The sequence below is a fragment of the Aptenodytes forsteri genome, unplaced genomic scaffold (genome assembly GCF_000699145.1).
Source record: "Aptenodytes forsteri isolate BGI_AS27 unplaced genomic scaffold, ASM69914v1 Scaffold249, whole genome shotgun sequence".
Lineage (NCBI taxonomy): Eukaryota > Metazoa > Chordata > Aves > Sphenisciformes > Spheniscidae > Aptenodytes > Aptenodytes forsteri.
Window position 1 is genome coordinate 542454 of NW_008796188.1, and position 11730 is coordinate 554183.

General features: G+C 59.1%; 2 protein-coding genes across 2 annotated transcripts in view; both read left to right on the forward strand.

Annotated features, from left to right (window-relative positions):
• The first annotated feature begins 1978 nt into the window (after positions 1–1978).
• Positions 1979–5339, forward strand: LOC103906086 (myosin light chain kinase, smooth muscle). Its single transcript, XM_009287925.2, has 9 exons — positions 1979–2036; positions 2432–2522; positions 2645–2848; positions 3108–3325; positions 3744–3867; positions 3946–4098; positions 4282–4399; positions 4675–4768; positions 5161–5339. Exons 1-9 carry the CDS (start codon positions 2021–2023, stop codon positions 5337–5339), a joined length of 1197 nt encoding a protein of 398 aa, XP_009286200.1. The 5' UTR covers positions 1979–2020.
• Positions 5340–5401: 62 nt separating this feature from the next.
• The window catches only part of FMNL1 (formin like 1), a 26204-nt gene continuing 19875 nt past the window's right edge, over positions 5402–11730 (forward strand). Inside the window, exons 1-2 of the mRNA XM_019474267.1 lie at positions 5402–5420; positions 5911–6070. Coding sequence (XP_019329812.1) covers positions 5402–5420; positions 5911–6070 — 179 coding nt within the window. The remainder of the gene's footprint in view (positions 5421–5910; positions 6071–11730) is intronic.

An 11730-nucleotide genomic window follows, 5' to 3' on the forward strand; every position in this document is an offset into this window, starting at 1 on the left:
GGGGTCAGGAGCTGGGGCCGGCGGTGCCAGACATCAGCCCAGCCGGGTCCCCATCACCCCTCGCCAGGCAGGCAGGGGCAGGCAGGATGCGGCCAGCCGTACTCCATCATCACCCCGCTGCCTGTCCCCAGCCAGGCCATCGCTGTGTCCTACTCCTGTCCCTGGCGAGCCCGGCCACAACAGTCGATATCCCAGCGGGGTTGAGCTGAGCGCGCTGATGGCATCGCCGAGCCGGGAGCATCCGCTGCATCCCTTACCCACGGGGTGCTGGTAGGGACACCCCCCCGGCCACGGCACCCTCATCCCACGGCTCTGCCCCACCGGTGGCAAGGTCACGGTGACGGGCATGCAGCAAGGTCACGGTGGCCACCGCCCCAGCGCTGGGGACACCTCTCCCCAACACCCTGCCGGCGGCCATGGACTTTGTGCCAAGCGTGGGAGTGGCGGCAGTGACGCATCTGCCGGCGCTGGCAGAGGCCCAAATTGCCCACGAGACCTGGCTTCGGACAGCAGGTAACACCAGGGTGACATCCCCTCTGCTCGGGGGGATGCTGTGACACGGGGCTCCCCGGGGAGGACGGGCACCCTCGCGGTGCCGCTGCCCCATCCCCGGGTCTGGAATCAGCTCTGGGAGGAAATCACGGCATTACTCCCATTTTAAAGCAGGGGAAACTGAAGCACGGCAGCGTGCTGGGTGCCAGAGCGGCTGCGTAGTCCCTCTTTTGGGGGATAAAGGCTGGAAAACCCCTTTTTTCCTCCAAACCAACAACACCCCATTCACCTTCATCCCAGCTGCCCCGAACCCGGAGCCAAGCTCACCCAGGGAAGCCCGAAGCCCAGGATGAGTTTTGGGGAGAGCGATGGCTCTGGCGGCATATTGGCTGCAGGTGGAGCTGGGAATAGGGGAGCAGGTGTGGGTGCTCAGCCCCTCTGTGGGAACCCACCCATGGGTGGGGAAGGAGGCGGAGGTGTGCCCGGGGCTGGGCTGCTGGTAGATTTAGCTCCCGAGAGGCTCCAAGGTCTGGATATGCGCTGGGAGGGCTGAGCTCTCTGCTGTGTAATGAGGTGCGTCAGGTCTCTGCAGGCCCCCCCCTCCTTGGGGTTTCTCTGGCTGAGACCCCCGTGTTGCAGACCCGTGATCCTGAATGGTGCTAAATGGGGTGTCGGGGGGGTGGGGGGGTTGGGACCACAGTGTTGGACACGGCTTGGAGAGGGCTCAGCAATGGTGCCGGTGGTTGTTTGTCCCCCAAGTCCGGAAATGCTCCGCTGGGAAGGAAAGGGAGGGGAGAACCGGGGCTGTTCCCAGCACTGGAGCAGGAGGGATGCTCCCGGCTGTGCCTGGAGACGTTCCCGAGACATCCCCCTATGTGTGGTCCCAGCGGTCCTCGACCCCCAGCATCGCTCCTTCCTCCCCCTCCCTCCAGCTCCCTGGTGGCTCCGCAGTGACCGGGAAGGACCAGGGACCTGCTGGTGGCCTGGGACTGGACGGTGACAGGTCAGTGCTGTGGGTCTTGGCTTGGGGTTTGGGTGCTGCCACCCAGCACCCTTGGGTGTCACCGCCCTGTCCTCCCAACCTTCACGTCGATGGAGCGGGGAGGGGACGTGCGTAAGGAAACAGGTCCTTTGCCCAAGAAATACGGCTTTCCTGGGGATTTCCTGGCTGATGCAAGACGGGGCATGAGAAAAACGGCAGCTTTGAGCCTAAGCTGCTGCTGGAAAGAGGTTGTCCCCATCTGAGGAGAAGGGACCTTGCTTTAAAATCGAGTTTGGCCCCTTGCTGGGTCTCTTTGGGTCCATCAAGATGTCAACTCTTGGGTAGGATGAGGAGGTCGGGTGGAGGTGGAGAGATGTTGGTGGTCTCCTGTGGCAGGGAGCAGGTGCAGGACTCCGGGGAGCAGACGCGTGGGCATTGCCTGCCTCAGCACCCCCACCCCAGCGCAGGGCTACCGGGAACCTCAGGGCCGCATCCAGCACCCGTCCTGACTGCGCCGGCACTCAGTGAGGAGCTGGTAGCACCGTCATGTCCCAGGCAGAAGGTACGGCTGAGCCCTCGCTCTGTCCTGGGGGAGGCGCAGGATTTGCACAGGGATCCCAGTGCTGGTGTGACACCCCCCCACCCCCCCACCTCAGCACCAATCTCCATCCCATCCTGTTTAATGGCCCCGTTTTGCTTGGATTTTTGATCCTAAAAACACCTTTCGCCCCAAACCCTGATTTGCAGGGTGCTGTGCTGCTCCAGGAGCTCCTGTAGCAGCGGCCCCTGTCCCTGTGTCCCCCCCCAGGTCATATCCGCACCGTGTGGGGAGGGTGGTCGGACCTGGATGGAGCTGGGGGGGGATCACAGAAATAAGCACTGGAGGGGAAGCACTGGCAGCTGGTCCCCAAAGCATGAGGGATCCGTGCATGGACCATCCCGCTCCCTCCCTCCCAGGAGGCGAGGAGGCCTTTGAATACTGCGATGTGGTCATCAACAGCCAGGAGAAGGTTTCGGACGTGTACACACAGCTGGAGAAGCTGGGAGAGTAAGTGGGGGTCCCACGTCCCCACCGCTTGGGGGTGGTCCATGGCTGTCCACGCGCAGCCACGGGTGGGATGCAGGGTGGTGGTGATGGCTCCTTCATCCCTCATCCTCGCTCTGTCCCAGGGGAAAATTTGGGACGGTGTACCGGCTGCAGGAAAAAGCCACTGGCAAAATCCGGGCTGGGAAATATTTCCGGACGCGGACGGCTAAAGAGAAGCAGGCAGCTCGGGCCGAGGTGGAGCTCATGAACCTGCTGCATCACCCGCGCCTCGTGCAGTGCCTCGCCGCCTTCCAGGGCCCCACCGAGCTGGTGATGGTGATGGAGTAGTGAGTTGGGGGGCAGAGCCAAGTTTGGGGGTGGTGGGGGCAGTGCTGGACCCTGCAAGGAAGAGCACTGAAGGTGGGGAGGGGTCCCTGCACCGTGGGTTGCTGGCATGGGGCGTAGGATGGATGGGGAACCTGCAGACCCTGGAGATAGGGGTGGTGAGATCCTCCCAGAGCGCTGAGCCTGCGTTCCCTGGTGGGGCTTCTCCTCCTTGGGGCTCGTAGACCCCAGCGGGGTCCCCAGCACCTTGTCCTCCCCCAGCGTGGCAGGCGGGGAGCTCTTTGAGCGCATCGTGGACAATGACTTCGAGCACACAGAGCCCAGCAGCGCCCAGTACGTGCAGCAGATCCTGGAGGGGCTGAAGTTCATGCACGGCCAGGCTGTCGTCCACCTCGACCTCAAACCCGAGAACATCGTCTGCGTCAGCCCCGGCAGCCACTGGCTCAAGATCATCGACTTTGGCTTGGCACAGAAGCTGGGTGAGTGAGGAGGGGGGTGCTGGGGGACCAGGACAGGGACTGTCACCATCACAGGGACACGATCCGGCTGGGCATGTCAGCAAGGAGCTCGGCATCTTACTGCCCGTGCCTTTGGGACCGGCAGCCCCATGGCACCAGATCAGGGCCCTTCCTGGTGACCGTAAGAAGATGCTTTGGGGAAACCTGCATGTCCGCAGCCCTGCCTCTGAGCTGGGGACCCCCGAGACCCCCACCCCTGTGTGTGCCTGGCAGCCAGAGATGCTCTAGGAGAGCACCAAGACCTGCGATGAGTCCTGGAGGGCAGCAGCTCCACCTGGACACAGGGGCTCATCCACCCAGCACACGCTGGGGTGCAGCTGGGCTGCCCCAGGGAGATCCCAGCTGGACACCTGCCCCATGGTCTCCATCTTCTCTGCAGCTCCAGACACCCCTGTGAAGGTGTTGCACGGCACCCCTGAGTTCATGGCTCCAGAAGTGGTCGCCTTTGAGCCCGTGGGCTTCTCCACAGACATGTGGAGCGTTGGTGTCATCTGCTACATCCTGTGAGTGGCCTCCTGGGGACAGCAGGTCGGGCTGAAGGGGGCTGAGCTGTCATTGATGTCCTTGTGTCACCTCTCCAGGCTGAGCGGGGAGTCCCCCTTCCAGGGGGACAATGACATGGAGACGCTGAGCAACATCACAGCTGCCCGGTGGGACTTCGAGGAGGAGACCTTCTCAGAGATCTCCCAGCAAGCCAAGGACTTCATCAGCCAACTGCTGCAGAAGGACCCCTGGTAGGACCTGAGGGTGCCTGTAGGGTGCTGAGCTGGAGCTGGGCTGGGTTTTGGGGTGCCAAGGTGATGGGCAGGGCAAAGCACTGAATGTGGTTGGTGGAAGGGATGCTCCATGGGGCCATGCCAGCAGCCAAGGGTCTGGTGGTGGAGAAGCCCCCACATGACTGCCCCATCTGCCCCCAGCCGCCGGCTCTCCAGCACGGGGGCTCTGCTGCACCCCTGGCTGCAGCAGCCCCAGCCCAACAGCACCAAGGCGCTGTCGAAGGAGAGGATCAAGCAGTTCCTGACTCGTTGGAAGTGGCAGGGACCTGGGGGGGAGAGGAGGACGGGGGGGTGGGGGGGGGTCCGGGGGGGGGGGGCGGGGGGGGGGGTGGCGGGGGGGGGGGGGGCGATGAGGACGGGGATGGGGATGGCTCTGGTGGGGCTCAGTGCTCCTTCTCTTCTCTTCTCTCCAGAAAACAGGCAAAGCTCTGCCTCAACAGGTTGACCTTGCCTTGCTTACCTGGGGGGATGATGAGGACGTGGGGATGGGGATGGCTCTGGTGGGGCTCAGTGCTCCTTCTCTTCTCTTCTCTCCAGAAAACAGGCAAAGCTCTGCTGGCCCTCAACAGGTTGACCTTGCTGTCCCAGAGCTCGGAGAGGAAAGCGTTAGAGGCTCAGGACGAGGAAGGTGATGCCCCCTGAAGCATCATCCCCAACACACCCCACCAACGCACTTCTCTCTGCTTTGTCACCCCCAACTCCTGCTCCTGGGCAGCTTCCCCCATCTTTGCTCTAACCTGTCCTGGTGCCACCAAACACCCGGGCATGTCCCCACTGTGGCATTTCTGCTCCAGGCAAGCTTCAGTGCCCCGAAGTCCTCTCCATCCTCATCCCCAAGGGGCCATCTCTGATGCAGCCTTAGAACAGGCGCATCCCTCTCTGCAGGGCTGGGATCTGTGTGTGATCCAGAGCTGGTCCCCATGGGACCTGTCCCATGGGTGCCACACGTGTTCCTCCAGCAGAGGAGGGAGGTTGAACTCGGCCAGCTCCTCACCATTCCCTCTGTCCATCTGCCTGTAGACCTGGGCTGCAGCCTGGAGGAGGACCAAGCCTCTGGCTCTCTGCCCCAACGAGGTCCCAGCTTCTCAGAGCTGCTGACAGACCGAGAGGAGAAGGAGGAAGGTGGGAGCGCTGTGGCTGCAGGGGAGGCAGAGAGCAGCGTCAGTGTGACCGTGCCACCCCAGCCCTGGACCACCTAGAGCAGCTGGTGAGAGAGGAGCAGGGAGTGATGGGGATGAAACCTCCTCCAGCAGCTCGCACGATGACCTGGCCAGCCTGGGGTAGGCCCAGACCCCAGGGCTCCTCTCCTGTAGGTGGGCTCTGGGGTCCCACGGTGTCCCTGTGCTGGTGTGGGGACAGCCATGCCTGCTGTCCCCAGCAAGGAACCAGTGCTCCTGTCTCCATGGCCGCCTGGGCTTGAGCTGTCACCAATAAAGCACTGAGGATCTCTGCACTCCCTGTGCTGCTCCTTTTTCCCCCAAAAAAATCACTGGGAGGGGTGGGAAAGAGCTGCTCAAGCTGTGCCCTCCCTTTGAGAGCTGGCACCAGGCTCTCCCCCAACCTGGGCCACCACCCTTGTCTTCTCCAGGAGAGATGCTGGCCCTGGGGACAGGGATTGAGTGGGGATGGCTCTAGCAGCAGCCCTTGGTGTCCCTTGTTCGGAAGAGTCTTCCCTCATCATCAGCGGGGGTTGGCATCGTGTCCTGAGCCCACAGGCAGGAGAAGCCAGGACGAGCCCTGGGGGCTCTGATCTCTCCGTTTCTGGGCCAGCGCTGGTACCAGCAGGGCTGGAAGGAGCCCAGAAACTGCTGTGGGACCTCAAACCTCCTCCTAAGGAGGCAGCTCGGGCAGAAATCAGTGTGTGGGAGCTCCTCTCCTTCAACAAGAAGTGCACAGCCCTGCCCCTGGGGAAGAACAACCCCAGGGACCAGTATGTGCTGGGGGACACCCAGCTGGGAAGGAGCTTGGCCTGGGGGTCTGGTGGACACCAGATGGCTGGTTCGTGGTCAATGTGCCCTTGCTGCAAAGAAGGTGAATGGTGTCCTGGGCTGCATTAGACAATGTATTGCCAGCAGGTGGAGGGAGGTGATTCTTCCCTTTATTCAGCACTGGCGGGGCCACACCTGGAGGACTGTGTCATGCTCTGGGGTCCCCAGTACAAGAGAGCCACGGACACACCGGGGAGAGAGTTCGGTGAAGGATCATGGGGGGACTGGAGCACCTCACCTATGAGGAACGGCTGAGAGAGCTGGGACTGTTTAGTCAAGAGAAGAGAAGAGAAGGCTCGGGGGGATCTCATCAACATACACAAAGGGAGGGTGCGGAGAGGATGGAGCCAGGCTCTTCTCAGTGGTGCCCAGAGGCATCAACTGAAACATGGGAGGCTCCATCTGAACCTCAGGAAACACTTTTTTACTGGTGATGGAGCGCTGGCACAGGTTGCCCAGGGAGGTTGTGTGATCTCCATTCTTGGAGATATTAAAAAAACTGTCCAGGCATGGTCCCAGGCAACCTGCTCTAGGTGGCCCTGCTGGAGTGGGGAATGGACCAGATGACCTCCAGAGGTTCCTTGCAACCTCAACCGTCCTTTGATTCTGTGAAAACTCACCTCCTGTTGAAGATGGGCTGGGGGGGCGGGGAATGGACCAGATGACAGTTGAGGCTGGAAGGAACCTCTGGAGGTCCTTTGATTCTGTGAAAACCCACCTCCTGTTGAAGATGGGCTGGGGGGGCTGCTCTCCTCCAGCACATGCCGACACCGGAGGACTTGTGAAGGTGCCCTGGTTGGAGTGGTCCAGCCCCGTGTCCGCTGTCAGGGGGCGGCTGGGCCACATAATGGAAGCTGCGGCGACGGTTCGACCCTTCCTCCTCCTCCTCCTCCACCCCTGCTGGGCGAGGCCACCAGGGGGTAGGAGGAAAGTGTTATTTTTATTAAACAGAACCGAATCCACCCACTCTCACAAGCACAGTGGGGACACGTCTGAGAGGACAGGAGCACCCACGGGACACAAATGGAAGGGACACCAACCATCAGAGCTGCTGCTGGACTGGCGATAGTTTTGCTGAACCTTCTAGGAAGCTGATGGCCACCACGGCAGGAGGTTTCCATATCAGGGTTTGGCATTCTGCTGCCTCCGGAGATGGCAGACCAGCCGGAGTGCCTGTGGTCCCTTGGTTGGGGGACTTCATGGCTCTTATCTGCTCTTCTCTTGGGCTAACGGGGAGGGATGCTGTCACCTTCCTGTTCCATTATTGTGGCATCAACTCTCCAGCTGACGAGGCTTTATCAGCACCCAGGCCTGACTTGAATTTTTGTGGCAAAAGCCTGTTCCTGTTTGTCGTGTCCATCGCTGATGGCTGCTTCTGGGTACGTCTGAGCACGGGAAGCAGGAGACCGCTGCGGTGTGGCAGAGTGGTAACATGCTTTGCCCAGGACTTGGTGGTCTCTTCCCTTGTCGGAAACAGTAGATGCAGCTTAAGAAGGAACTTAATTTGGAAGCTGGTGCACGGATCTGCAGCCGGAGCATGGAGAGCCCTTTTGGAGACCCCCCCGCAATGATGGTGAGGCCACCTTGATGTTTTCATTGCTTGGCGTGCTGTAGGTCATTCCTCACAGGGTTCGACCACGGCTCTTTAACAGCCTGGTGAGACATCTCCTGACGGAGCTCACCTGCTTTCTGTTCCTCCCATGTTTTCAGTGGGAGAAGTGGATTCACTGCTCTGAGTTGGAGGAGAAGCTCCTTAGAAACAAATAAACAAGCAAAAATATTCCATATTCTACCCATGGCATTTGTTTTCCCTTCCCAGAGGGACAGAGGGAGGCTGAGGAACCCCTTTCTCCTCCACTGCTCTTCACTTGATGTTCACACACATCATATCCCAATTTTTACCCATTATCTATTCTGTGTTTTCCTCGTTACACAGACTCTGAACTCACACGCATCCCTTGGGAACGAAGCCGAATGCCTTCAAGCTGCAGATGATAAGCAAACACCAAGTTACGTATAATCAATCCCTTGATGAGCTATTTACCATGTGACATTACCAAAATATTTCTGGTTGGGAACTATGTTTATCTTCATGTGTTTTCCAAACTCCTCGCAGCCCTTAAAAGCCATGTCCCAGGACTCCAGACCTGAGCTTTCTCTCTACAATCCTGTATTTTATACTGTAAAAACTGGTTTACCTACAGAAGAAGCTGATTTACCAACAGAAGGCACACGTTTCTTCGCCTTCCACTGCTTCCCATGGCTTAACACATTAAAATGTGCGCTTGAGAAAGCAATGGACTAAATGAAGAGTGGAGTTATACCTGGAACTCATTACAGCCAGCGAGAAGTTCAGCAGCACTGAAAACAGAAATCCAATCTCAGCATCTCAGAGGCAAAGGAATTAAGATCTTGATCCTTCCATCAAGAAGGACTCTTGGGTTGACCTTCACTTCAGCCACACAGCTTCCGAGCAGGTCCTCAAATCATCAGAAATCCTCCATCAAGGCAGAAAGGAAGAGCGATGCCCTTGGGGAACCTTGAGAAACGGTTCCCTCCCTATGGCAGGTACCCCTAGGTCCAGCTCCTTGGAGGTACGTGAGGTGGGTCAGCTGTCCAAATACCCTCAAGCTTCTGGAGGTTAATCCTTCAGTGCCAAGTTATCATGATAATCTTGGGTTTATTCTGGGTTGCACAATCTAGGTCTAGGAACGCTTATTTGGATGAGGAAATATTGCCTGGGTAGCTCTAACATCGAGAAATAGTATTTTTTTGTGGACCTGAAAATTCAGGGGAAAAAACCAGAAGAGTACGATGTCTTGCTTGAGTGTTTTCCAGTGAATTGAAATTAATTAAGAAAACAAACCTAAGTCTGAAGTCAACCTTGATGTAAAAAAAAAAAATTCGCCCTGGGCACATATTGAAGACGATTATTTGAACATGTCATTTCTAGAATGTTTTTTTAAGGACTACTATAGCAGGGAGAGAACAGCCACCACGTAATTTGAATTGTCAGCTAAAAGCCTTCACGTATCGTAAGTGAAACACCAGAAAAGTGGTGAAAGGAGAGAAGACACGAGAGTACGAGGACTTGGTAGCAACAGATGCAAAGGCAGTTAAATGAAGAGAGAGGCTGTAAGTGATGAAGGGACATCAGTAATACCTGAGTTGTGATGCACTCATCGCTCAGCAAAGCTCCCCGAGTGAAGCGGGGTGTCCTCACTTCCCAAAGGGCATGGGTAGGTCCCAGCCAGGTTCTGGGGGGTCAGGAGGCTCTTCGTGGTCACAGGAGCTCAACAACCATCACCCCAAGGTGCAGCGCCCAGGATGGGTCCTGCAGGGGTGGCCCAAGAGAAGAGCAGGTAAGAGCCATGAAGTCCCCCAACCAAGGGACCACAGGCACTCTGGCTGGTCTGCCATCTCCGAAGGCGTCTCAGTCTCTGGGGTTGAGATAAGGGGTGAGCAGGATGCTCCCCCTCCTTGTCCTCCTGGTATCACTGGTGCAAGGACTCCCATGTCCAACCTGCACCAAGGACCTCCAGCAGCCCAAAACCCAGGACTGGGCTCCCTCTTTGCAGCTCGGCACCATGCCCATGGGGATCAGTGCAACCCCAAATCCCTCGTGAAACACCTCCCCGTGCAAAGGGGTCCACAAGCCCTGTCCTTCCCAGCGCACAGCCCCCATGTCACACCCTGCTTTCACGGCCTTCATCCCACCATCGCAGCCCTCCCCATGGCCAGGAGATGGTACTGTTGGCCTCATCCCTGCATCTCCGGGGGATGGAGAGCCACAGCTGCCCCTCATATCAACCCCATCCTTGCCCAGCCCTGTCTGCTGCTCTGATCGCACTTGCCCTTGACATGGGGCATCCAACCCCAAGTCAGGAGGGACCTGGTGGGACCTTTGAGATCAAAGCCTGGCCCTGCCTGGCCCAGCAGGCAGCCTGGGGCCTGTCCTAGCACCCATCTCCCACAGGGCTCAGTCCACACCAGGTCTCCTGCGTGGGGGTCTCCTCTCCTACCCTGCATCCCCAGCTGGGATCCCAACCCTGGTGCTTCCCACCAGGAAAGGTCCTTGCACCCTTTTCCAGCTGTGGTCAGGAAGGCGTTGCCAGCATGAATGTGGGCACTCAGGTTTCACCCCAGCATGCAGGCAGGATGCTCGTGGGGGGATCCAGACCTTGGGGGCCCTTGGGACCCCCTGCCCCATAGCAGAGCCCATCCCCAGCGTGGGACAGCTCTGGGTGAAAGCCCTGGTCCTCACACGTGGTCCTGGTGACATCTGCCCTCCTGGGCACACCTCTGGGACTGTGTCGGGGTGGCCGTCCTCGTCCCTACAGAGGGTCGCGATACCTTCCCTTAAAAACCAGGATCAGGGAATTAAATGCAAAATATTTAATGAGACGCTGAAATATTTAATGAAATGAAGAGATTTCAAACTGCAAAATTGAGCTTTGGAAAATCAGAACGAACCCAAATGTGGGTGACCCCAATTTCAGTGCTGCTGAGCCGCCCGCGGCTTCTCTCTGACCTCCCAACCCCCCAGAGGTGATGGGGAGGACGCAGCATCGCGCCAAGGGCAGCTCGGGAATTGGTGGCAGCTGCCTGCTCGCGTCGCGTGTCTCCCAGCTGGGGTTTGGGGTTTGCAGAGGGCAGGAGAGGTTGGCAGAACAGGTCCGGCGCGTTCCCCCAGTCTCTGCGGTGCTGAGCGCTTTGCCCCGACACCTCGGCAGGTCTTGCCGAACAGGAGATGCCACGAGAGCCGGACGGATGCGGTAACGCTGGCGTCTGGCCCCGGGGCTGCGCGGCGGTTTCTGGACCACAGCAGATCCTGGGGGTCCCGGGATCCCACCTGGATCTGTCCTCCACCCATCCCTCAGCAGATCTCTCCTCAAATCTTAAATTTCAGCAAATCTCAGCAAATCTCGCCAAATCTCAGTAAATCTCACTGAATCTCACCAAATCTCAGCAGAATAATGTGCTTCGTGTCCTGGCAGCGGTTCAGAGCTACAGTTATTGACGCTGACGTGGCGGGAGCCGTGGGAAGATGCCTTGCTCTGCGCGGGCAGGGAGCAGGCAGGAGTTGCGTGTTGATGGGGTGAAACCGGCTGCCGCACCCCCGGCCGTGCGCGGGGGATGCTCTGCCGAAGGCGATGGGTGCTGCGGCTCCCCTGGGAGATCCGGCAGGGAGCGTGGATGCCAATGCCGGCTCTGTCCCCGCGTGCCCCCTGCCCGTGGCACCCTTGGGCGAGGTGGTTCTGCTTGTCCGGCTTTATCCCGGCCCGGTTGCAGAGCAGGAGCATCCCGGGCCGTCAGGATCTGTCCCTCCTGGCGGGGCCGTCCCCTGCCCACACCATGCCAACCCTGGCACCGGGTGCATGTCCCCACCCAGGGAGCCCCCAGACCCGGCGTCACACGCTCCAGAGGTCCCCTGCCCAGGGTGGGCTGCCCAGGGGTGCAGTGAGTTTCCTCAGCCTCAGCTCAGCCTCCTGCGGTGGCCGAGGTGGGGAGAGAGGGGAAGAGGGGAGGGAGCCCCACACCTCCTGGCTGCCCTCCTTGCTCCCATCTGCCCCTCAAAAAAAAAAAAAAAAAAAAATCAAAT